Source organism: Tympanuchus pallidicinctus, unplaced genomic scaffold, assembly GCF_026119805.1.
Source record: "Tympanuchus pallidicinctus isolate F22 unplaced genomic scaffold, pur_lepc_1.0 scaffold3, whole genome shotgun sequence".
In the NCBI taxonomy this organism is placed as follows: domain Eukaryota; kingdom Metazoa; phylum Chordata; class Aves; order Galliformes; family Phasianidae; genus Tympanuchus; species Tympanuchus pallidicinctus.
In genome coordinates, this window is record NW_026294747.1 from 75,735,238 (window position 1) to 75,762,270 (window position 27,033).

Sequence of the window (27,033 nt, forward strand, 5' to 3'; positions counted from 1 at the left end):
TAAGCTTTTATGTCAGATGCTTTCCAACAAGTGCAGAGTATATTCTGCCATCCACATTCTTCCTGACAGGCAAATAAACCTGCAGTGAGGAATCACATTATTATGCTAATATGCAGGGTAAAAAAGATCACTATATTTCACTGCAGTTTCTTTGTAATGAATTGCAAGCTGGTCAGATGCACATTTTCAGTAATTGGACTCTAGCATGGTAAAGTATATCCCAGAACATACTACAACTAGTTCTCCACACATCTGGCACTATATGCAATAGTCTTTGAGTATGTCTGATGCATATGAAAAGTTTTCATATGAAAAATAAATCTTCTTTTAATTTTAAAATACACTGGGCACAACATCATAAGTAGTGCAAGAATATATCTCTACCGAGGTTGTAATTTAATTTGTAGGTTCTAACAATGCATACAAACCATTGAAGTAATACTTTCCATTTCAATTACTTTATCAGAGCCCTCAAGCCTTGTCTAACTTGCCGTGTATTATCCCGCGTTTAATTACTTGCCACCTATTTGTTTATAATGTACTGCATAGAACAAGAATTCCTTTCCAGTTAAACCCCCCATCTAACCAAAGGGCATGCCCTTAAGAAGCACAACACCCTACACTTCAGATCAGTTCTGAAGGTTTGGGCTAGTTTACTACTTCCAAATCTGTGTTTATCTTAATGACAGTTACCACTAAATAAAATCACCAGTCACCCTACTTTTTTTACTCTACATTATTTACAACATTAATCTGTTGGATCTTTGCATTAATTAGCCCATCACATTAATTTATCTTCTCTTTGCTCCCCTCAAGTCTCAGTGGAGAAGTGTTAGAGACACATCAATAACATACACAGCTATAAAGACAGAGAAAATTCTGAAGCCTGCTATGGGGCATAAATACGAGGCGTACATGTAACTAACTTATTACTTGATTGATGATCAAAGTCCTTTCAACTCTTGATAATAGCTCTTTTGGTCCTTACGCCCCTAATAATACTTTCCTGGATGGAAACAATTAAGCAGTTAATGCTGGTGCTGCTGTAAACAACCATTTCTTTGACAGAAAACAGGGAAATACAGGCTGAGTGGCTCATCACTAGCTCAACTCTGCAGCAAAGCATGTGGTGGAGTCAGTGGGGTCTTTCTTAAATGCAAGAAGTTCATTCAATCCAGCAGAATCCAAATGGAAAGACATTTTGCTGATGATGTTTTTTACAGCTGTTTTCTGAATGAAGCTTTTTTTTTTTCCTGGCCTTTTTGTTGTTGTTTTTTCAATGAAGATCTGTCTCACATGACTTATTCATTCCTACAGCCCACCCAGCATCTAATTCTGATCTAAGAAAAAAAAGAATGGAGGAGAACAAAGACCTATGCATGGACTTGTCTGTAAAATCTCATGTCTGCAGCCTCTGTTAGCATGAGAGCCACCACCACCATCTTTCTCCCTTCTACTCCAACACGAGAAACCTCTCAGTGGGGTTATTCACTTTCTTCACTGAAAGGAGAAATATCAACCCCTTGCTTTACCTCATCATTCAGCAGAGGAGTAAAAAAGTGGTCACATCCTACCCTGATCTCACTCTCAGATGGTATGCTCCCCAGAAATGGGGGAACAGATCACAGAGCCCCTGAGTTGCTATCCTTCGTCAAGGGCATCAAGGTGTCCTGCCCATTTGGGCTGTTCCAGTGCCACCCTGCCCTCCATCACCCTCAATAACATTTTCAGATAGGCCTGAATATCTACAGGGATTCATAATCCTACAGGAGCTCATCTTTGAATCCAAAAGACCAATCTAAACAAACAGAGAGGGAATGGAACAGTTCTAGCTGCCTGACATGTACTGGGCTTGAGATTGTGTGCAGATCTTCCTTTAAACATACATATTGCCTGTTATTCCCTTGGTTTACTGACTCCTAAGGCACTCAGTGAAACAGATATGCCTCACGGTAGACAAATGTACCATAAAGTTCTCTCATGCTTAATCCAAAATCCCTAGTTCTTAAATCAAAAAGCAAAGGACAAACAAAAAACACCACACACCACAGACTGCTACTAGCTAGAATGAACCACTGTAAAGGGGGCTGTGCCTGCAGGGTGGAGCTACATATCATTGTGATGTGTGTATAACATTAGGTATACGAACATGCGGGCAGTACTCTTTAGTTCTATCTTTTGGTGATGAAAGGTCAACTTAATCAGGAATTTCAGATTTTTAGGGATTAAAAAAAGGCAAGTGAATAAAAGCAATCAAATCCTGGAAGTGCTGGAAATTCTATAAGCCCCTCTAAGTACACTAGAGCAAATATAGCTAACTCTCACTGGAGTCGCATGAAGAAGGTTCTGCAAAACTGAGCTATTACGTCAGGTCTGCAGTCTGTCTCTCTGCTCTGTAATTCAAACCTCATGCTTCCCCCTCACTTCTGCACTGATTTAAACAAAGACATTTTCCTACGCATAGGAAAGTATCACAGCATGTATCACAGCCATGTACACACTACTTCTCAGAAGTAAAGTTGGCATCGTTAGCTGCTCAGTGCTGAGCATCTGTCTCACCCCATGTTACATTAAAGGGCAGCCAGGCACCCCAAGTCAGCTGTGTCCCTCTGTCTGGGGGGCACAAGCTGTTCCTTGGTGCTCCCTGTCTCTCCCCACTGACGGCACTGGGAGGCAATTCCTCCCCCAAGTTTATGAACAGCAGACTTATTCTTTACCATGAGCCTGTCCATATGCCTTTTCATTTAGCTCGATCTCTGCTCTGTTTTTCAACCCATTCTTTTTTCCTTTTTTATAAATCAAGCTGAGATACTAAAGCTAGAAGGGAGAATGCTATTTTCATTGCAGATGTGGCTTGCTATTCCTTATGATGGACTGGTGGACTTTGCAGATATCCACCTCAGAGGATCCAATTTGGGCTGCAGTTTCTGTTCAACTGAGCAAAGAACTAAGTATCTCTAGCCTAAAGCTGGTAATAAGCATTATTTATTTATCCACAGACTAATATAGAATCACCTCTATTTGTCATTCTTCTCTTCCTCTGTCCTACTATTAGCACTATTGCTAATGTCTGAAGATTTCAAGCCTAAATGTCGAGTACTGAGTTGTAGCATGATTTTTTTCCTGCTTAGCCCATAAGGAATGCAGAAATATTAATAAAAAATAGCAATAATCAATCTGAAAACAATATATAAAATGACACTGTGAAGACATACAGTAAGCAAAGGAAAAAAAAAGGCAACAGAGAATTCTGAATGTAAAATTACATAAGAAAAAAGGAAAAAGGAAAAAAGGGCAATGGGAAAGGGTGGAGAACAGTACTAAGAGTTTGTGAAAGGCCAGAGATGAAAGAGAGTAATATCGGAGATGAACTGTTGTGGGAAAAAAAAAAAAAAAAAGAAGAAAAAAAAAAGGATAATAAATCTCAAAGAAAGAAAATCAGAAAAATTAAGCCAGATGCTGAGGAACTGATGAGAAAAAAGTGAAATTCAAGAGAAATATGGTGCATGAAGGGAAATTCAACACACACACACAAAAAGGAACAAAAGAATGAGGAAGCAGACTGAGAGTGGAAAACCATGTACTAATGTAAATTTTCTTCATGCCTAGATGATTTTGCATTAGTTCTTGTTATTACAGTGCTGTAGCCTAACATAGCAGGCATGGAAGGGAGAGAGAGAGAGAGAAAGGAGAGGGAAGAGAAAGAAGAAAATAAATCCAACACAAACTTATTTGGCTTGGGCTGATACTCTGAGGTTTTGTGTCTTTTGCTAGGGGTCAGAACATGAGAGTGACTTTTAGGAAAGATGTGAGTTGCAGATAAACACCAGCTGGAGTGACCTCGTGAATGCATGAAGTCAGGGGCAAAGCTGTGAACATCATTTGCCTTTGCAACCCATTCTCATATTCAAAGCATGGAGGTTTGGGATGCACTTTAAAGCTGCAAATGACTTTTGAAACTTAGAACTAAGTTCAGCCATTCCCACGAAAGAAGTGGCTAAGATTGAAAAGAGCTTTGTGTCCTTCAGGCATTGCAGAGAACAGCTCTCTGCAAGTCAGGCCTTGGTGTAGCATCTCCAGGACTTGGCATGCAGTTGAGCTGAGTGCCAAAAGCTACCACAGATGTGGTTGTTGTCTTTTGTCTGGTCACTAGTGGGGGGATATCAGAAACTGTAGTTGCATGCAATCATCACCAAGTGTTGACAAGTGGCAAGACTTCTCTATATATGTGTGCATGCAGTTCTTATAAAACTCTTCCCACACCAATTCCATGCTGTTACCAGCCTCTTGATCTCACATAGCTATGACTGCTCCCCAGGTACACCCGCACCTCAGGTCTTCATAGTGGCCAGTGGTTCTTTCAGTCTCCGGAGTAAGATCACTTTATCCAGGTGTAAAACAAGAACCCAGTGTGAAGATAAGGTGAAAGCAATATCAGACTGATCAACTTGCCATGAAAAAAAATGGAGCTCACAACATGCATCAGCTTTAATCTAGCTAGAGGAACAGGCTGTACATTTGGATTAGCCTGGTGACATCAATGATGAACCTGCCTGAACTCCCTAGCAGACACTGCCACAGAGTAGGACAATTTGGCTGCATGCTGAGTGATCTCTGCTTGGAGGGGAAGGGAGCACCAGGCCACGTCTGACCCCAAGCAGTCCCATTAGGAATTCCAGTCTAGCCATGCATGAGGCAATCTGAACACATAATGCAACACATGCAGCAGAACATTTTGCATTGGACAGACTGAAATTCTAGTGCTGCTGCGTGGGGATCTATTCCCTCAGAAACATTTTGTTGTCTGAGCTATCTCCCTACCACCAGCCTGCATTACTTCACTCCTGATCAAGACATCCAGATCAGTGTATCTAGCAGGCACTCCTTTCCACATTTCTATGACCATATTTAACTTCCAACAAACAAACAGAATGTGAGAGTTAAAAAAAAAAGAAAAAAAAAAAAGCTACATTATCCAATTAAGCAGAGAAAGTTAATACATCTCTCATGCTTGATTTTCTACGCTTCCTTAGTACTCTTTCCAGACAGAGTAGCGTGGTGAGTACACTAAGAAACCTCTTAGCATTTCAGCCAAGATTTTTCAGGGTGTTATCACAAATGACAAAAATATAAACACACTGAAACATAACACATTTCAATCCTAAAAAGGTCGGATTTACATAATTACATCATTGGTTTGCCAATATCCACATTTATCTCATCAGTATAGCATGGCCCACCCAGCCCATAAGCTATTAGACTGTTTGGACTGAACATATAAAAGCTGTTACTGATTTGTTTTTAAGTTAACATTATGGCACCCCTCATAACTAGCGTTGTGTTTTAACCAACTGCTTGTTTCTTTTTGCTTTCCCACAGCTGCTTTTTTAGGCAGAACATTCTGAAAACAAACAGGAGTCATGTAATTCATGAAGATGCAGCAGGCATTTCCTCCCCCCCCGCCCTGTTCCCCTTGAAGAGATCAAGCACATATCATAGAGGGCCACCACCAACGCAGGCAGCCAAACCCTTCAGACCAGTCTCAGTTTCAGCACTTCCTCAGGGCACTGCTGAACTGACGGGGTCATCCCTTTTTTTTTTTTTTCCCAAAAAAGGAAAAGTTTTAGACATGTACATTTCTGGTAGAGATCAGCATTTTTATTTGGTTTAAATATGCTGTGTATCAAATTTCTTCTCTTTAAAAAAAGAAATGCTGTTAGTAACTGAACTCATAAATCAAAATAAATGCATGGCTTTCTGACTCGCTGTACTAACGATTCAGCTTTTATTTTTGTTCCATATTTGTATCTCTTCCCACTGTGCTGAAGCCAAATAAAACTGAACAAGCTGATATGGTTAAATGAACATAAAGCATCACCCTTGGTCTCATCTGACACTACCAAACAATAGTCAAAACATGATTTCTATTATAGAATACCTTAAGACATTAATAATATAAAAATGCTATACATTAGAGCTCATAGTTAAAAGACCTTAGCAGCACGTCTACTATACCTGTAAAAAGCTATTTCTTTCCAAGTAAGGACATAGCACATCAGAAGAAGTAATCTGTAGTGTTGAGTTTTGGCATCAACACCACCAGACGGAGAAATGGTCATGGAAGCTGTACAACTGGATTTTGCAATGCACGTGTCCAAGTTCTCAGCTATAAGGCCCAGCAATTATTTGCAGGTGTGAGTATATCTTAGCAACATTAGAGGAGCTACTGCTGCAGCAACCAGTTGGAGCCCTATATTTTATTTTCATTTTACTTCCTTCTATCCAAAACAGTACACAACCTGTTCAATCAGTCTTCTGTCCGCCTGATTGAAGTAAATAACTTTATTTTAAGGTGAAGCTATCTATAGTAAATATTAAGTGCCCAAGGGCCTAGCCCTTTACCCAACACACCCTGTTGGTCCTTTCTCTCATTCACACAAAGTTCTGATTTGCAATGATGTCAGAAAGGCATATACTCATGAAAAAAAATAACTCCAGCATCACGTCATTTCTCATGGAGTCCTGTTGCCTGCTGTTATTTGCAACTGTCTTGCTTTTGCCAATAGAGGCTTTTTTTAACCCCAGATCTTACATGTATCCAAGAAAAGATATTTTTACTCCTCATATTTTCAGAACTCTGATTAGTTTTCCAGAGCTCACATTAAAAAAAATACACTCCAACATGGAGAGAAATCAAAGTCATCAAATACTTAGATGTCTTCTAGACTCTAGGTACTGGTTTGCTCTTTTTCTGTGTCAAAAGATAGGAACAGAACTAATTCTCTTTAGTTTTAACTACTAGGCAGGTAATTAATAGGAGACTGAAACAAAGACTGAGTGGAAAGCAGAGAATTTGCGCCACAATCATGAAGAATCACATTCTGGATTTGAGAAAAACTTCTTGGGAAATCTAAGATCCTGACTGATAAGCCAGCAGCAAGTTGATGAGGAAAAAACATTGTTTCTAACTTCATAGGGGTTCTAAGTCTCATGATCCCAAAACAGCAACCTTCACAGAGTGATCATAAGTAAAACCTCAAGTAAAACCTCATTTGGAAAACTAACAGGAAGTCACAAAGCTTGGTCAGATTTTGTTACTAGCCCCAGCAATGCAGATAAGCTACATGGTGCACAACGGAGGTAAAAGAGGACCTCCTCTCCCAGTAAGTGGGGCTATGGCCATGAGAAATTTTTATCATCTATCAGTGTGTTTAGGGAGTTCTGGCAGCATCTGACCCCACCAGCTTTTGAGGAATGTCAAGTAAACAGCCAAATTAGTGCTAATTGTTCTACTAAAAGAAAGGACAATGGAAAAAAAAAATGAAAGAGTAAAACATCTAAAGAATTGGAACAAGGAAACATTATGTAAAAGAAGGTGGAGTAAGAACAAAACCAGAAACCAGTAGACAATAAAAATGGACTTAAATGAAATCCTCATGCTTTTACTCAGGGAAAGTTCCCAGTGAAGACTTTGAAAGTTTTGCCTGAGAACCTTAGACCTATGTGAGAGATAAGATTCCAATTTTAATGAAGGGCTGAAGAGACCTTCACACAAGGGGGCATCAGATGTTGTCATTAAGTAACTTCTTCATCTCCAGGGCAAACTTTAAGCAAACCTCAACATGAAAGACAGGCTAGCTTGAATATGGGCCTGTTTGTGGGCAATAAAGAGCTTTACCCCTAAAAACACTATTAAAACAACTGCACTGTGGTTGCAAGTTGATCTGTTTCCACAGAAAAGGCTCTCTGGGAGTTTCCAGGTAACCGTTTTGTGATATCTACCATATGACGCTCCTCTTAGGCTAACTGGAAGATTACAGCAAGGGTGCGGCAAGCTAATGTTCCCTGAACATTTTACTATTAAGAACATTATACTTTCTTTCAACAGCAAGCTTGTTGTAAACTTAAAACCCATCTGCATTATTTATTTATTTGTTAAATGTATTTCTTAAATTGTTGGTATAGCAGCAGAATCAACAAGCTTATATTATATACACATCTTACTTGGGGAAAAAAAATGAAATCCATCAAAGCACAGAGCCATCCAACTAAGAAATCCACAGTGCAGCACACATCCCACTGTAACACAGGATCTATGTCTTTAAACAGACTGACTTTTTGCCAGAAAACATTTGAGATTTATATGCTGGTTTACACAAAGCTAAAATAAAAGTGGAAATTTTCTTTACAATTCTACCCACTTTCCCACTAACTTAGGCTTTATACAGCAGTAGGTATTGTATATCAAAGGACATGTGAAGGAAAGAGAGCAGGTACATTTACAGTCTTTCATCACAGTCTGATTTGATGCAGCTACTTCTCAGCGTCTGCTGCTCTGCTGTTGCATAAATAATTGGCAACTACTGACAAGCCATTCAAAGCAAAGGTAGTAAAACCATGACAGTAAAAAAAATCAAAACATCAGAGACTTCTTTTATAAATTTTGTTCAAATCTCAGCAAGATTTGTAGTGGCAAGCTGGAAAATAACTTTTTAAATGTTTAATATGTAACTAGTCATAAAATCTGAGAGTAGAGCTTTGTGATTTAGTAAACAATTAAGCATTTATTTTTTCATACAGCTCAAGGAAGAAGAAACAGATTTCACTGTTTTGATTTAAATTCCCAGTTCATCTGAAAATATCTTTTAGTTTGGAAAAAAAAAAAAAAAGAAGAAGAAGAAGAAAAAGAAAAGGAATTATATACCTTTCATTATTTATAAGCATTATCTTACCTTACATCTCTTGCTGAGTTCTGTTTCTAGATGACTTTGGCAGGTATTTTAATTCAGAATTAGTTTCAGCAATACATGCTATTACAGCTTCCCTTTAAAACAAACCACTTTTCCTCTTTCCCTCAGACAAAGTACGTGGGCTAAGAGAGCTGCAGCGTCTCTGTTCAAACGATTTCATGGACACTCAGAGGCTTTCTTTCTACTGTATGAAAGTTGAATCTGAGTGAGGAAGGCATTTTTCCTGTCCCGGAAATCAGTATAACCAAAACCAATGCTGAGCTAATGAGAAATGTTTCTTCCATGTGTTCTGTTTGGCAGACACTGCAAGTCATATCAAGGAAACACGTGATGTTTATAAATACAATATGGCTCATGTTGTCATAACCTCTCAATGACAAAAAGAGCATTAGGAAAAGCAGACAGCAAAACAGCAGGAAAGATGAGATTTGTATCATTTGGAAGCTCAGTATCAGATAATAGAAATATTAGCATTTTCTTTTTCTTTTTTCTTTTTCTTCCCAAAAGAAAATTAAGTTTTATAGTAATAGGATCAGTAAGGCAAACACATGGCAACTTACACAAATGCTGTCCTACAGGCATTCTAGCACCTTCACTCGATTTGCTCATTTGCTGCAAGAATTCTTTTTCAATAAATACTTTTCTTCTAAGTACCTCTATGTAGTTCAAGGAGTTACTTTTTTTTTAGCCATGCATGTAATGAGTAAATGTAATTTTGGCAGCATTTGCAGCTTTTATGTTTCTGATGTAAAGATTACAAACAATTCAGTAAAAAAAAAAAGCTAAACATCTCAAAGAAGTTGGATGCATGTTCACAGGTATCTGAAGAACATAGAAGGATGACCCTGCTTTTATTATCTCTGTATTTTTCCTGCAAACCAGCACTGAATTTCAGCCCCCTGGTATGCTTCTTGGGGAGTTGAGGGCTTTTAGCACTTGTAGGTTTTTTTAAGTTCAAGATTTCATCAAGGCATAGTGCAGAGGAGAGTGAAGCTGTTAGCCAGGCACTTTCAGGTGAAAAAAGAAGTTGCTGTTGCATAGTTTCTGTAGCAAAAGCTGTTCAACATAACTGTTCACCCAACTTATCAAACATCTGCAATCATTCCACAGAACAACTCAATTTAACTCATCCCCTCTCACCTTGGCAGCCCGATGCCCTGTTGCTGCCAGGAACATCATCACCTTTTAGCCGCTCAAATTGCCAGAGCAGCGGAGTTTCCACGTACCCCGCTCCCTGACTTTGACTGAACTTGCCCTAATTGCCTTTTCACAGAAAAGCAATTTCTTAAAAGAAAAACCTCAAAGCGTACCTAAATACAACAACAGCCACAACAAGCATTCCTTGAATATTCCAGCCTCACCCACTCAGCTGAGGTCTGGGACAAACTACTGACCTGGTAAAGTCTCAGTCAAGCCATGGAATTAAGAGAAAACATGGTGGGTCTAGAACATTTTGAAACAAAGTGTAACCCACAGGCTTCAGGGCAAGTGGGTGGGAAGAAAAAGACTGCCAAGCAAAATAGCCACTGGTTTGTTATGAAATAAAATTTCCCCCTGATTCTCAAACTGGCAGACAAATGATGCTCAAAACAAACCACTGCATAATCCGACATCATTAATATCCAGCTGTGCCACCAGAAAGGCAGACAAGTTACAGGGACAGAGGGGTGAGATTGTAATTTAGGATTCTTCTTATTTCAGACCCTCCATAAAAGGAGGAGGTAGGCAATGAGAACAGAAAATATGCTGTGCCCTAATAGTGGGCAATCCTTTCAACTTGAAGTCAGCAGTATGGCACCAGGAAGTCACAGTGACAACACAGGACAAACGGAGTTCTGATACCTCCAAAACACTGAATTCATTTAGGAACACACAAAAATCTGCTGCTTTTTAGTGTTATCTATTGGCATGGTACCCATAAACCATTCCAAAATGTGAGATGAGAAACAAGCTGGACCCAACAGTTAGTAAATCTGAGAAAGTCTTCCCCCTTTGAATGTGCAAACCATTAATTCTAACTGCACAGAGCAGCATGGTTGTGTACATGCACTTGTACTGTAATTCATAACAATGCTGGAGAAAATAAAAAGATCATCTTAACTTCCACATCTGGACATGAGACAGTATCTTGAAAGTATCGTTGCGTAGAGACTTAGAAAGAGCTGATTAATATTACGTACTCAGGCAACAGAATAAAAGAATTGCAGCAACACGAAGAATCCAAAGAGAACAGCTGCTGCAGATTTTCAGCGTACATGTTGGGGAATGAATAAAAAATAAAGGAAAAGTACAAACATTTTCAGTGGGACAGCACTATGTGGCTACCTCTTGCTTGAAACAACATTAATCATGGCAGACTTGTCAAACAAACAATTCTCTTCAAGATGTAAACAGCCATGGCATAGTAACAGTAAGCAAATAAGGCACTCTGAAGGATTTCAAGAGAAACTGTTCCTTAGAATTCGTTTACAGCCCAAGCAAATCTCCTTTCTTCAGCATAGTCCATTGAGAAAGGTGCATGAAACAGAAAGAAGATCAGAAAAATTAAAGTTAAGGGATGAGAGAATGGAGAATGGTTTGGTAGGATGTCTGAATTTTACAGATTCCACATGCCTCTTGCTTCTCATCTGTGTGGGTAATACTTAATACTTCAAGTGTTACTGCCAATTCCCATACAGGTCTCACATCTGTTTGGTAGTTAAAACAGGTGTCCAAGCTGGCAGCTAACATTATTTTCTGAGATTATTCTGGGTCCGTTACATGGAAATGATTATAAATCACATGAATAGAAGCCTGAACATCATCAAACCCAGAGATAAACGTTCCAAAGGGACAAGAAGGCGAACAGTAGAAAAATCTGTAAAGGCACAATCTTCCAACTCACAGAATAAAACCCAACATCTTTAACTCACACATGACTGGAGACAGAACCAGACTCCCAGTATTACCATGGAAAAATGTATTTACAACAGTCAGCTCCTGACACCCTAAATAATGTTTTTTCAACTCACCTGAAAATAAGCTGCTTTTCTGTCAATTTTTTAAACAATTTACTGTGCACAGTGGTTACCAGATTCTTTCCCTGTTTCCCGCTGCAAGGGATTTAAGTGCTTGCAGAACACATGAAATTGAAGAGCATCAATTTACCCAGTGCAAGAATGCACAGAGAATGCGGGATAAGAAGCAGCATTTTTTCTGCATTCACTTTCTTACCATAGTATTGCACATGCACTACCATATGCATAAAATGTATAAGTTTTGCACTCCCTCCCCCATCCCTAACTTTAACACCATTTGCTAAAGGAAGATGTATGTATGATCACACTGCCTGAGGGTGGTTCTCTCCCAGCCTAACAACTTGTGAATTTGAGGGCTAATTTGAAGCAGACTGAACAAAAAAAAAAAAAAAAAAAAAAAAAAAAAAAAAAAAAAAGGTAGAGGTCAGTAATCTATTATGGTCTTACAAATTTGGCCAATTTAGACAACTGTGACAAGATCCTACAGTGCTTCTGCCAAGCTGAGCAGAAGCTGCCATGTGTTTTCCAGAAGAGAGAACACTACCAGAGCTCTCTACTTCAGGCAAAGCTTTGGCGAGGATCTGACTGAACAAGGAAGAACCCAGCCATAAGACACCCATCCTTAGACAAACAAATGTAATTATTTCCGGCGCTCAAGAAATTGCCTGCTTCCATGCTCATAACTTTGAAGTGCAGAAGTTTACAGGGATCAAAGGGAAGGCTTTTGCATGTTTCTCTGCAGTGTCCCTATGAACATCCTGGTTTTGACTTCACCTCTCGGACCAGAGAGGCAAGAAATTTGTGAACTGAGAAAAGAGCTGTTTTGTTGGATGCACAGAATTTCAAAACAGTACCTCTGTCATTTCAGCAGAGCAAAATATAATATTCTACCACGAAAACAACATTACTGCAAAGGCTATCACTGTGTCACCTTAATTTTTGAGTGATGGCCAAAGAAAGATTACTTAGTCACAATCAAGAGGCATTAAATGTGTGTACCTGTTGTAAAAAGTATTTTAAAATAAGCAATACAGAGTAATACAGATGCTGCTTTTGCACAAAAGCAACACCCGTATTCAAAACAACTCTGTTAGGCACTACTTAGCTGGAAGAGGACCAAATAACCAGTCCTTACATTTGAATCTACATAGCTAACACAGTAGTGAACTGTGTCTGAAAACACATCCAGAGAACACAAATAGAGCCACAGGAGATACATCCACCACTCACTGCACACACAACAGTCTAACTTTATAAAGTTCACAGTAACATTGCTATAGCAGTTAAGGTCATAATGCACAGCGATGGTATGTCATGCTTTTGAATATGAAGGAGATGTTTCAGATATATCCAGTTACTGCTACAGGAATAAAAGAAGAATTGAAAAATTTCAGGACCTCAAGGAAGACAGTAAAAGCTATCACATTAGCCCTTTGAAGCATATCTATTTGCTCTCTCACATTGTGTGCACAACAGTGTGAATAATCTAGTAATTAGATTTCTGACCTATCAAAAGGACCATTTTATAGCTGAAGTATATACATGAGAAGTGGTTGAGAATAGTGCCTGTAAATAAACCATTGCAATCTTTCTAAAATAATGAGGCCCTAAACTGTTGAAACAGCAGAAGTATTTCCATGAAATATTAATAATAAAGCAGTGTGACATGCTCAGAATTGATAATGAAAACAAGAAGCAAATGCACAATTAAGCAAATCCCTTCACAGGAAATTTTCAGCGCATTTGAATCAGCTGTGGAGCACACATAAAAGTCACAGGACAGGTGGAACAGGCATTTCTTTCTGGACCCATCAAGCTCATTTGGTTGTTCTGTTTTCCTGGGACAGTCCCCACAGGTAGACAGGAGATGAAGCTGTGTAACCTCACCACTGCTTGCTGTGTCACTGTCTGTGACACTGGGTGCGAAAATATGGTGGAAGAGGTGCTTGTACACAGCCACATCTCCTGTCCTCTGAGCATCAAAGGGGAAAACACGGTCCAGTAAAAGATACAGAAAGAGACAGTGTGGAAGAGAGCATGTCTCAAATGGCTTCTCTGTATTTCCCATTACAGAATGTTCATGTGAAAATACAAATATGCCAGACCGCGTTCAGTATATACAGAAAAATTCTAGAAAAAAAGCCCCAAGCCATTTACACTACAATGGATATTTCTTATTGGAAAGGTAATTTACAAAATGTTTCAACAGACTTCAACATAGGTAGGTATACGTGCTTGGACACTCTAAACCAGTCCATGCTGAAGCCTTGCAGGAGTAAAGTAACACCCTGCCTTACTTCACTGTAAAGGTTTGGAAACATGAAGTAAGACGCTTTATAAACTTTGAACATTCCCCATGTCCCGAGATAAGTAATTAAAGACATTGTTTTGATTCACATGCTTTAATGCTAGTAAACAGGAACGAATAAACAGCTAATGCTCAGGGCTCATAACTGGAAAACAGAAAGTAGTTAAAGTTTCTTAGCTGTGGAAAGCTTTATCACTTTCCTGTTCTGTATGTGCTGTACACATATCCTACATTTTATAAATTGTTGTGTATATATTAGAGTTATTAAACAATTAACATAAAAACTGGAAGCAAGAAGAGTATAAATGCAATGCTAGTACTTACCCTTATGTCTCCATTTACAGCTCTGGAAGTGTGATTAAACGCATGTGCGGGATCTTTGTTGTAAACTTTAAGGAAAGACCGGTCTTGAATATTCCTGGAATCAAAAGAATCAGCAATGATAACAGATGAAAGCAATTTTATTTGTTGCCTAAAAGTTTCAGGTAACAGACAAACATAGCAGGTCTGCAGCCGACCTATAAGAAAAACTCAAATGCCATAGCTTAGGCACACACAAACAAAAGTCTACTTTGATTCTCTTTCCCATGGGAAGTATCATTCTTTCACTACAAATCCACACCCATAAAAATTAGATAGTTTTAAGTTTCTTTCAAGGTCCTGCCACAGAGTGAAAGCACTTTGAAGACAATAGAGCTTCAACATTTACTCAGTGCTCAGAAGGATTTAGTTAATATTTACATGTTTTATTGTGTATGCAACCCACACGAATTTTTGCTATTCTAGGAAGAGAGAATAAAAAAGAAAACAGTCTTTCTAATTGCAACTAATCTTGAAGCAATTCCAATTAACAACTTGTTCACAAATCAGAAAAAATAAGCAAAAAATAAAAATGCAGCAGCAAATAAATTACTCCTCAAAACTTGATCTATTATAAAGTTGGGGTTTTAAGGGAAACACAAAAGCAGTTATGAAAACCAAATAAACAAGTAAAAGTTCTGATGAAATCTCCCACAGAAATGGCTTAGACAGAAAGCCCTGAAAATTTCTTTTGTTTAATTGAACACTTTGTCATTCATAAGTCCATTTTTAAACTATTGCATTTAGGAAAGAGCTGGATGACAGAAGTATTCTATTTTGTTTCAAAACCTACCTACCTTTTGTTAATTTTGTGGCTTAGAAATTTGCACTGAACTCTGCTCATGTCTTGTTCACATTTCATCAGTAGCAAAGTCTCCAATCTACATTCACTCACATCCTTTCAAAACTGTGATTCCTTTCATTTCCCAGTAGTGATCTCTAGAGGATTGACTCACACCTGTGACTGAATTCCTTTCCTCCAGGTGCAGCTACAAGTCTACTGAACTGATGTTAATCACGAGGATTATCATTTAAAAATGAAGGAAAGGATGCTTGGGCAGGTCCAATTTCTTTCTTCCAATGTCATATTACAATCAGTGATTGCTTTGAATGGGTAGCTAGTCAGAACTTGTGCTGCTGTTGTAGATGTCAAGTAGTTATTAAAGAAACTCCACAGCTCAAGAGACAGATCAGTGCCTTCTGTTTAAGAACTGCAGGGCTGATGAGAAAGTTAGTATTTATGAGTGTTTACTTGTAGGCTGCATAGGAAAATAGCTACCTTGCGGCAAGTGCAAGTTCTTCAATTATTTATGGTAATATAAACTGTTTTCCATCTTACAAATGTGATCCTTCTGCACTGAGACTTGCGCCGGTAGTCTCAGTTACCATTCTCTGCCTCAGACTTAGAAATATGTTCTTTTTGATGCAAAGCTAACTCCTTCATTTTTAATTCAAGAAATGCAGTATTTTTCATTTAAATAAATTTTATCTGTTCCTTTTTTCACTCTGATGGCTATGAGATGGTACTTAACTAACTGGAGGTTTTTTTTAAAAAAGCATTCTCCATAGATACTTCTTGTAGGAACATGACATGTTAAAGTAAAACATTGCTGTAAGGCAAATCACCAAAATACTAGGCATTTGATCTCTGAAGTGAATTCTGTTTCACCTCATGTTGCTATCCTAAGATAAACACCACTGATAGCAGGTATATATTACTGTATATTCATAATTACTACTATTTGCATTACTGTAACTCCCAGATGCCCATGGCATGTTCAAAGGCCTCAATGATATGTATGTGCTGTATCAACATCCTAGGAAAACAGCCTCTTTACCTGCTTACAAGATGAGTATAAAACACAAAAGACAAAAAGATAGCTGCAGAAAGATAAAGGAACACAAGGAGAGCATAGCCTCTCCAGGCTGAAGAGCAATAAGCAGATTCTGGCACCATGGTCATGCCCTGAATAGGGAATGCATGAGAAAGGGTGAAGATGGGACTGGAAGAAGAGCAATACAGTGGCTTTGCAGATGTTTGTGGAGGACTCTTTCCAAGCACGACAGAAGGCTGCCTAAGGGGGAGCGTGAAGGCACTTGTTGGAAAATTAAAGACATGTACAGTGAAAGTTGGCATTACCAGCCAAGTGGAAGCAGATGGCACTTGGTACTGGACAAGAAATGAAAAGTAGCATTGAAGTGGGCTTGGAGTGGCCCTCATAACGAAGACAAGTAGTTTTTATTTAATCAGATAGAGAAGATTCAGTCAGAGGACAAGTGAAAAAACACGTGTGAAACAGTCTTCCTGACGAGGTAGGAGAATAGCCTTTATTGCCTCCTTCGAATGAGCTGAGTGAACCTGCATCGAATGTCAGGAAAAGAACGCTACAACAGGTGATGCAAAAAAAAGCTAGATGTTTAAAGCTGGTGTCAAAAAATGTTTAAAAGTTGATGATTTAGCCAAGTGTTTTATCACTACATAGTGTGAAATGAAAGGCTGCATCAGAGGGATGTTATGCAGAAAAAAAACCTGAAAAAGTCAACAGTGAAAGCGGAATCATGAAGAAGATTAAGAAAACAACTGATTTGGGGGCACAAGTAGCAAGCAGTGCTTTATCCCCAAGGATTAAATAAGAAAAAATAATAAAGAAATAAAAGAAAAGGAAATGGGATGGTCTAATGAAGAACATAATTTGAGTTGAAACTAATGGTGCTTGAGACTGTTAGAAGAGAAGATTAAGATTTTCATTGGGGAAAAGAAGCAGGTTTACTACCACCCAGTTGCAGATGTTCACAGGGAAGACAATGACAGCTGAGCTAGTTTCACTGGCACATATAATTTTTCATAGAAAAAAAAAGCAGAAAATCAGTGCTTGAGAATATGACCCCTCAAGCGATAACAGAAAGAGAGGAGAGAAACAGTAAGAAACTGGGGAAGAAATTAAGGGTGATCAAAGTTCCAAGAAGTAAGCAATGACTGTACACATCAGATATCTGAGAAAATAAGGGTGTAATGTTCACAAAAGCTAGCCAGTTGGTGACCTGAACAATCATAATGGAACAGTTAGGAACAAAAGACAGGTAGAAATTAAAAGAATAAAGCCCCAAGGAGGGTGGAAATGGGTCTAAGATTGACTGAACTGGAACAAGTAAACCTCCACCAGCAGTTATTGTATGTGATGGCTTAGTGAAGGCGAGAAAGGTGATGGGGTGGACAGTGGAGATTTACTTTGTGTGCAGAGAGTTTTGTTGGGAGGTACAGAAACATGTTTGCAATGTAAAGAGTAGGCACTATAATACAGCAAGACATTAATAAGACAAGGCAAAAGACGTGAGGCACAGAGGAAGATGAGTCAAGTGGAGAGCTTAGAGTCAATTGAAATGCTTGCGTATAAGGCAAGGAAGAAGGAAGACAACTGAAGGAAGAGATGGAAAGCAAAGAAGAGGAAAATTATACTTTTTATCTGTTCTCTGTGGGGAGACACTGTGTAAAGGTCATGTGAAAGAGTAAGGAACAGAAAAGGAGAAAACATTAAAAGATGTTAAAAATGCTACCAGTACTGCATACTTTGGACTCCAGTAAACTAGAATTATTGAAGTTTCCTTACTGAGGAGTGTGGTAGCTGAAGGGGGGCGTTTGGTTATAGAGGAAGTCAGCTGGAATATGGCATTTCCTCTAGAAATGATCTGCAATACAGGCATAGGAACAGAGGAAGCAGAGAGTGAGATATGCTTGATTCTGGCAGAGTGATGCTTGCAATGGGAAGAAAGGTGGAGTGGAGTGGTATTAAGATAATGAACAATGGCAATACTGGGGCAGGGAGGGGATGAAGTCATAAACTGTTAGTCTGAAACTCAAGGGAAGATGGAGTGATAAAGTGGAAAGAGCTGATGGGCCAGACTACAGCTGGCAATAAGGCACTCAGCAACAGAAGCATTGTAACACCTATCTTGATTTAATCTCTTGATCAGATATAGGGAATAGATTACTTGAAGTATAAGAAACTTGAGAACATGATGAATGAGGATGTAAAAATCAGATGGGGTAAAACTGGAGTAACAGTGGCCAAACTATGCTGTGGAAGACTGCTAAGCAAGAAAGATTAAAAAAAGAAAACAAACCAGAAACTGAAATCCATGAAGCTGGTTGATAACAAGACACTGGATAGAGACTGAGGAAAGGAAGACAGAGGAGAAAAAGTGAGGTGCAATACTGTTCAAAGACTAAAAGAAGAGTAATGGGGGAATCTGAAGTGGCAGTACTAGAAAAACCCCAACTTGTACCCATGTCAAGTAATCTCCAGAAGAAAGGAGGCACTAGTAGGTAATGCACTTCCCTTACTTTCACATCATTTTCCTGCCCTAGAGTTTGACTGGCAGAAAGGAAACATCTTTTCTACTTTCTTCTCCATTCCTTTAAGGTCTTCCGTCCATTCGTTTTACATCATAGCTTCTAGCGAGAAGGATGGCACAAAAGCATACCATATCTTCCCTGAGCAGTTCTTAGTGCACCATGCCTGTAGTATGTCTTAAGAGTTTTGTTATGGCATCATTTGAGACTTGGTACATCCCCCAAGAATCTGATCCTTTTGCTTGAAGAACACAGACATGACTAACAGATGACAGAAAGAACCTTCCAGATGTTAGCCAGAGACCGAACTCAGAAGGAGAGAAGGAAAGAGACTGCATCAGTTGCTGCATCCTGACATCAAAAGGAAGGTGGTGAGGCTGCTGCAGCAGTGGTCACCAATGCTACAAATCCTTGGCAGTGTAAGAGAATAAATAATTAAAAGTGTTGTGAGGACATCAGTAACATTCATTTTTGAAACTTCAGGCTCACCTGGAGATTTTGCTCTGCTAGAAAAAAGCTGTATTTTCTGTAAGTTTTTGTGTTCAGTATGTTAAATATTTATGTCTCACCTAAAATGCAATAAAATATTAAATATGAGAACCTGCATGAATTGTATGTATATATGAATGAGATACACCATTCATGAAATGGCTTGTGCAAGAGATGTTGCACCTACAGCTCAAGGCAATGCCAGATCAAGCCTCCCATATTACTCAGGTATCACTGAACAGGCTTTTAAGTGTCAAGCCTCTATCTGTTAGATACTTATCAGCTCCACACCTTTTTAATCTTAAAGTGCACTGCATAAAACAAAACAAAACATCACCAACAACAAAAGAAATCCAAAATCCAATAGCTGTAATTCCTCTTACACTTACCTCACATCACACAGTTCATAGTATATGTTTCTGCTCTCATCCTTGATGTAAATGGCCACACTAGGCGATTCTAGCATTTTCATTGTCAGCTGCTGGGGGAAGGCACTTACAAAAAGGGCACGAATTGTGTCTGTGCTAGTGATTTCATTTGGCATCCTCAGCTGCTTTGTTTCATCTCCATATTGAAGATATAAAACACCTACAAGCAAAATAAAATAGGAAATTACTATTCATATGTGCACATAAATGATCTGATCTTCCAAGTCCATGTGGAACACAGCTCAAGCCCATACAGAGGACAGAAAAATCAACTCACAATCTTTGCACATAAAGCAAGTAGAATGTTTTTTCAACACAGGACAGGAATAGAGTACCACACTTTGCTGAGAAGCCTGTTCTTAGATAAATCAGAAGTTTACTTCAAGAAGGCTACTGGAAAATTCCAAATGCAGTATGTCTGCTCTACAACGGAAGGTGTGGGTAAATCAAAAGGTACTTTTATTTTTAAAGCAGTTGAGGAAGACCTTCACCATTTTATGCTCAGTTTCCCTTAAACAAAAGTTTTGTGTCTTAGCCTCGTGCTTACCCAACAAACAGACTTCCATTTTAGCACTAGTAATTTTATATTCATAATTCAATTTGCTGCCATTATATGGTATAAAGTCCTAGGTGAAACTCCCAGCAGGAGTAAAACTAAGGTCACACACAAACAATTTCAGATCCTTTCAGTTTTGCAGCTGTGTTAATAGGCATCCTTAGCACTCGGGGAGAAACAAGAGTGATCTTAGATGCTGAAATGCAAAATGTGGACATTCTTAATCAATAAAGACAAAAAGTACATAGCTACAAGGACTGCTTTAAAAGTAATGTCTCCTATTGGCCCACGACATCAGAGGCAGATGTTGGTGGTATGGCAGTAGAGGTGAAACTTCCCACCAATATCCCATTACATTTTGTTGCCATGTGACAGATGGCAGCAGAAGGGCAGTCTGACATCTGACATGGAAGTGCGTGTGAAGCAAAGGTGTAGAACCGAATTCCTCCATGTGGAAAAAATTGCACCCACTGGCATTCACAAACACTTGCTGAACACGTATGGAGACCAAACAGTGGATGTGAGATGTGAGCTTAGTGCATTTCAGTAGTGGTGACAGTGACAGTGGGTCAAATCCACTGGTGCATATTTTTACAAGCATAGCATGCAGATTCTTGTTCATCACTAGTAAAAAATGCATAGCTAATGATGGTGACCATAGTGAAGTATTCTGTTTTACAGCTGAGAATTTGCTATATCAAATACTTTTATTGTGCTCCTTGTATCTTCTGTGGTTTCCATGGAAATAAATGTGAGGCATTACTTTTGGAGCAGCCTACACAGTTATTACAAAAACATCAGCAGTGAATTCACTGTCATTCATGTAGGTACAAGCAAGGCAGTTTTACACCACCTAGTCTGGATGCTGCTAGCATGTAACAGCAGATGCAGAGCATTCAAACTTAACTACTGCCACGTCCTTACTACATTTCCAGGCAGACTCTGGAGCCTGAGTGGAGTTCTGTGCTGCCACGCCTTTGCCAACAACTGCAGGTAGACTAGAACTAGGCATGGTACTTTACATAAACTGAATTCACCACGATAATTGCAGCATAGGTGCACCATATGCTGTTGACATGGTGAATACAAACAGGAGGGTTGGGAATACAAACAGGAAGGTTAGGAGCTCAAGATCCTCAATGCTGTTACCAACAGTTATCACCCAATCACTAGACGTGGGTGGTTACACATTCTCAGTTGAAAGTCATCAACAATGGGACTGGCAGTCCTGAGCTCCAGACACTGATCAAAAGCAATAGGAACAACTGGAGTCCTAGAACGTAAAGGCATACAGCGAGAAGAACAGAAGATTCTTTAATCTAAGATGTGCTTTCCTTTCTCTTAGTCTTTAGTATTTGTCACTTACACTGTCCAAAATTGCTGTACAGTAATGAACACATACCCATTACGTACAATCAGTTGGTAAGTAATCGTGATCACAGCTAAGAAAGAGATTAATTTTTTAAGAATTCTTAACAAACTACTCAATATCGCTCAATAATTTAATATTAGGCTCCTCTATAAAACAGACTGTTTTTCCTTTATCAAAATTGCAGTCAGATCCTCTAGGAATTCAAATATAAACTTCCATTTTCCTGCAGCTGAAAAAAACTGTTTCAGACTGAAAAGATCAAGGAAAATTTTCCTGAAAATTTTGGATGGCAATGTATCATGAGTTATTAAACAATTTATTTATTTTTAATTTGAGGCATCTTTCATATCTCTATGTTCTTCTAAGGTAAAAATGGCTTTTTAGTGTTCATTCAAATAAACACTACAGTGAAACATTTTAAGAATTTGGAACTAACTGCATTTTAATACCACGTTTTCAATGACTGTATTTAATTAATTGCTCCAAGAACATAAACCTATTCATTTGTGATTATAGATTTTGACTTAGGCAGAATACAAGGAATGTTCAATGTTTTGTTACGGGAAATTTTCTTGGATTAAACAGCAAAAAACTGTATTTTGAATAAAAATACAGACTTCACCTTTAGCTTTTCAAGTGTATGTAACTCTCTTCTCTGCCTAGTTTGAGCATTTGTACAGAATGCAGAAAATACCATTTTTGCATATTAGGCCGATAAATCCCTTCTGAACACTGAGCTACTGAAAACATTACACAGCATAAATGGTAGAGTTGAAAATCTTTCTCATTCACCAGCATGACTTATTTAGAAAAGTCTTGACTCTGCCTGTCCTCAAATATTTCCACAAAATACTGATCCAAAACAACATTACAGTTATCTTTGATTTTCAAAACAAACATGCATGCTATCCAAAAAGATCCTGACTTTGAATAGAGATCTTTAACATACAATTCAGAGACATGTTTTGACCACAGTATTACTGTAGGGGAAAAACGCACTGTCAAAGGCATAATAAATTCTCCTTTCCTTACTCTCTCTCAAATCAGAAGTCCTTTAAATAATCTACTGCCTACCCTCTTGAGGTGTCCAGTATGCTTCATGACATAGTGATGCTTTAGTGCATTTCCTATTTGACAAAACTAACTGCTTAGTCTTACAAACCGAGTTTCAGCACCATGGGATGAAGAGACTTCAAAATGCATTGTTTTAAGTAATTGATATTAGTTTTCTCACACACATTGCTGGGCTGAAACTTTGAACTCTAGCAATATCCCCATGGCCAACTTCATAGAAGCTGCTGGAGCTTTGAGGTATGTTTTACTTTCAGCTAAAATATTATACCCTTGGAGAATTAAAGCAAGAAATAGAATATAACTCTGGTACAGGTTCTATTAGGGCACAAGTCAGCAAAGGTACTGGAAAGAATGCTAAACAAAAGAGATGTTAATGTCTTTGTATACTGTGCAAGTCCTCTTGAACTTATGCTTCTGTCACAATAGATTTACCTGACACACAAAGATTATGCTGAGTTTTAAACAACACACACCAAACTGGACTATTACATGCCCTGCTACTCTAGGAAGAAAGGTACCAACAGCGTGCATGAGGATCTGCACCGTGAAACTCTGCAAAGCCCAGGTCCGTCCATGCTGCACTGCCACCTCAGGGTATTCCCAGATGCTGCCAGGCCTGGGCTTTTCTACATCTACAGGGCAAACTGCAGTGGTAGGCTTCCCTGTTCTTAGTGCTGGGATAACTTAGGTTCAGAAACACCTTTGGAATTTCTGATTGTTCTTCATCCTCTATGAAATGGGCCACAGCATGAAACACAGGCTGTAGCAAAAAACATTTATGTATAAGCTAGGCCTTAGAAACTTAAACCCCTTTACAAATTGCTTCACAAAATTCCTGTTAACAGAAAAGTATGTTTTATAAAAGGGGAAATTCACTCGAGAGGTGAAAGACCATTTTCAAATACAGCTCACAAGCGTACAATTCAGATCTTCTGATGATCATGCTACCCACCACATGATCACCCTTCCCTTCCCAGCATACAGAGGTCTTTCAAAGCCAAACCACTTTCTGCTCCTCCCTTTAAGAAGGGTCACTGACAGAATGACATGCAAAATAGTCTTTTCCCTCAGGATTCATCTATGTGCAAAGCAGAGTGTACTGTGTGGTGCAGTGTTAACCTGCTTTACATAGGCCAAGTCACACAGATGTGGTAACTACTCAAGTGTTGGGTGAAGAGAGTGCCCAGATCAGCCCCTCTGAGCCTTCAGTTCAGCTAGCACAGCTCTGGGGACTGCCCACGTTGCAACTATGGCTCCCAGAGCCACAGTAGAGCCTTAGCAGGGAGCTGGGCTCAGATACAGCTGCTGGCGCTGTAGCAAGGGCTGTGGAATCCACCGAGCCATTGAGGAAGCTTACATTATGGTGAACCATCCCTGAACTCGTGAGTCCAGGAGGTCTACAGGGCAAGGAACTGCACCATACTCATAGCAGCAAGCTCCTAACTCCTTGGTTACAAGTGGTAAAGGCTTATTTCCTATGGAAAACAGTAATGCTACACAAGCACCATGACACCACCCAGCTCACATCTCTCAGCACCATCATCTAATCCACAGTGCTGACCTAATCCAGACCAAACATCATATATCATGGTTTTACTAATAGAAATGACCCCAGAAATGGGCAGCTGAAAGCTAGTTTGAGGATGCTTAGAAGAGCTTTAACTACAACTGGCTTTTATTTACAGAGCAGGAATTATGTCTACAAATTGATTATTTTAGAGAGAAAACCATGGAGCATTCAACAGTAAAGAAAAGTTAAATACCTGATAGATCAAGAATAAGTTAACAAATATGATTAAATAATCTTCTAGGACCTTTACAAATACCAATTAATTCTCTCACACAATAAATTTTAAATGGTAAAATACTGCTATGCTCACAATCAAGTAAACAAAACCAAGGCAAAGCAGTTAAGTAACTTCTCAGTGTTGTGAAAGAAAATACAGTCAAAGCTTGCACTGGTGTCAGTTGGTTTATTTCCTGAGAAGCCACAAGAAACTCATCACCCAGGTGAGACATCTTGCAAATTTCTGTACTGAAAATCCGACATCTAGTAATATCTTATTCCATGGGCTCCCACCTGAAGAGATGTATTAATGTATTCGGCTGATGCTTGTTGCTGTGTGCTAATGCATTTAAACTTTCCCACAGTTACGGAAATCAGTGGCATGAACAAGGCACTGTTAATTGTCTTTTGGTGCAGCCACTCTATTTAACCTCTGGAAATTTTGCACCCAATCTGGAAGTTTCAAATAATTAGTAAAGGTGGTTGGAATAAAGCAATCAGAAGCTGGATGCACTGACAGCTCGGGGATGCCTTTAAATCAAAGGTGTAAAGGTAGGTATTAATAAAATGCGAGAAATATGTATGGAAAACCTCTAGAACTTGTTGAGTAACAGCTAATTGGATAAATTAGCAAAGAAAGCTTTATCTTAAGGAGAAAAATTATAGAGTACACGGTGAGAAAATACAGTAAGAATTGCCAGAAATCAAGCTGAATTATGTTTTCAAAAGTAAACTAAATAGCATAGAGTCAAGGTTTGGTACAGTTGTCATTACATTGGATTTACTCTTCACCTAACCATCATTTAACCATATGTTTGTGAGACAGTGGACAGCCTTTGCCTTTACATGCTGGTTTAACTTGATCTTCTACCGAACAGTCACTGAGTCACTGACTCCATCTGCACTTTCACACTGAAGTCAGCAGCAATGCCAAGAGCAGAACTGAGAAAATGAACCCATGTTTGTTTCTGTTGAGACCTGTATCAATCTTAAACTCTAAGGATAACTTCTAAAATCTTGATGATGACTATTTCTGTTGGAACATTTCAGGGCTATCCAGAGAAGATCACAATAAAGGCTGTTAAACATTTCCTCAAAAACAGGTTAACAATTTTTTAAACTACAGTGCCAAGATCATTCCAGTTTTCCTTTTGTTTATCTTTGACACAATTATAAAATATAAAACCAAGAGTGACACAGGCCATATTGTTCTTCCCTCACTATCAGATAAAAAAAAGATAACATGAAGTTGGTATCCTTATTGACAAATTCTGCAAAAGTTATCCAGGTACAAATTTATTCCAGTAACACTTCTAAGCACTGTGGAAGAATCTCCTCAACAGCGGTTCTTTCTTTCCACACCCACAAAACTGCTCTCTCTTATTTCACCACATACATTTTCTACTAGTCTGAGGTCATTGCCATGACCCTTGTGGTATTTCTAGCCTGAAGCTCTCATATTAGTTTCCATTAGTTACTCCCTGCTGAAAATGTATCTTCCATGATCATAATGTGTCTATAAATATTCTTAGCTGTCTTCAAGTACTAAGAAAATCAAAAAGTACATCTTTTCCTGAAATAAAAGAAATTACTTATTTGATATAATTTCATTCCCAAGTAACCTCTAGAGTTTTGCTCAAGGTATTAAGTTATTTGCATCAATTTTAATAAAAACAGGAACTGTTGAATTTAGTCCAGTAGTACTTCTCACTGCCTTTTCATCCTTGGTTGCTATCTACTGCAACTTGCTGTAATTCTGCAATATACTTACTACGTAGTGAAAAAAAAACACCAGGGAGAATTAGTTACAGATCTTTTCAATCAAAGTGGTGTGAGAGATGAAGAATTTTAAGTGTCACTCAAATATAAGCACTTTACTACAAATAAACACATTTAGCTGGCAAAGAATAAAAAGCTAAAAAATTCTGAAAGACAACTGACAACATTCTTTATCAAGGGAAAACTTGTATTTGTTCTATCTGATCGCAGGAAAAATATGTGAAATTACCTATTGGCAAAAGAGACTGTCATATACCTATGTCAGCAGCCTGTCAAGTGCAGACAGTTATTTTGGTAATCTACAGAGTTTGGGGAAACATTTTGATTTAACCCATTTTGCCAGGTGGAAAACAATGATCTGACAGATGACTTTTGGATAATAATTGCATCTAAGCCTCTGCTCTTGCCAGAATAGCTCCACTGACCAGCAAAATGACTTTTTCATACTCCTAACTTATAAAAAGATGCCAGTAAACTTGGAGGAACACAGAAAGCCCATGATATTTAATGACCGAACATGAAGAAACTGATGACTGAACAACTCAATGAGATGAACTAGGAAGTCAATGCATCCCAAAGCTGTTTTTAAGAGGGACCACAAGCTTTGCCATGCAATACTGACAGACTCCAATTCACACTCACCAAACAGTTTAGTGTAACAAAACCAGAGCAATACACACAAACAGGAGCAGGACTTTCGTATCAGGGTGTAGCAGCTGTGCTGCTTTTGTTGACCAGAAGCTGAGCCTCTGGCCTCTGCAGA

At 38.7% G+C, this 27,033-nt stretch overlaps 1 protein-coding gene across 26 annotated transcripts in view; it reads right to left on the reverse strand.

Moving 5' to 3' along the window:
- The window catches only part of KIAA1217 (KIAA1217 ortholog), a 342,938-nt gene that overhangs the window by 57,776 nt on the left and 258,129 nt on the right, over nt 1–27,033 (reverse strand). For 24 of the 26 annotated variants that reach the window (XR_008209409.1, XM_052695270.1, XM_052695291.1 and 21 more), the window contains 2 exons: nt 19,665–19,863; nt 14,400–14,493 (listed from right to left, as the gene is read on the reverse strand). Coding sequence is in view for 24 of the 26 variants with exons in the window: in XM_052695270.1 (XP_052551230.1) it covers nt 14,400–14,493; nt 19,665–19,863 (293 nt within the window). In the remaining 2 variants the exon portion in view is untranslated. Of the gene's footprint in view, nt 1–8,732; nt 9,061–14,399; nt 14,494–15,232; nt 15,344–19,664; nt 19,864–27,033 lie in introns of those variants that run through there. The other 2 variants (XM_052695285.1, XM_052695287.1) reach the window with 2 other exon arrangements.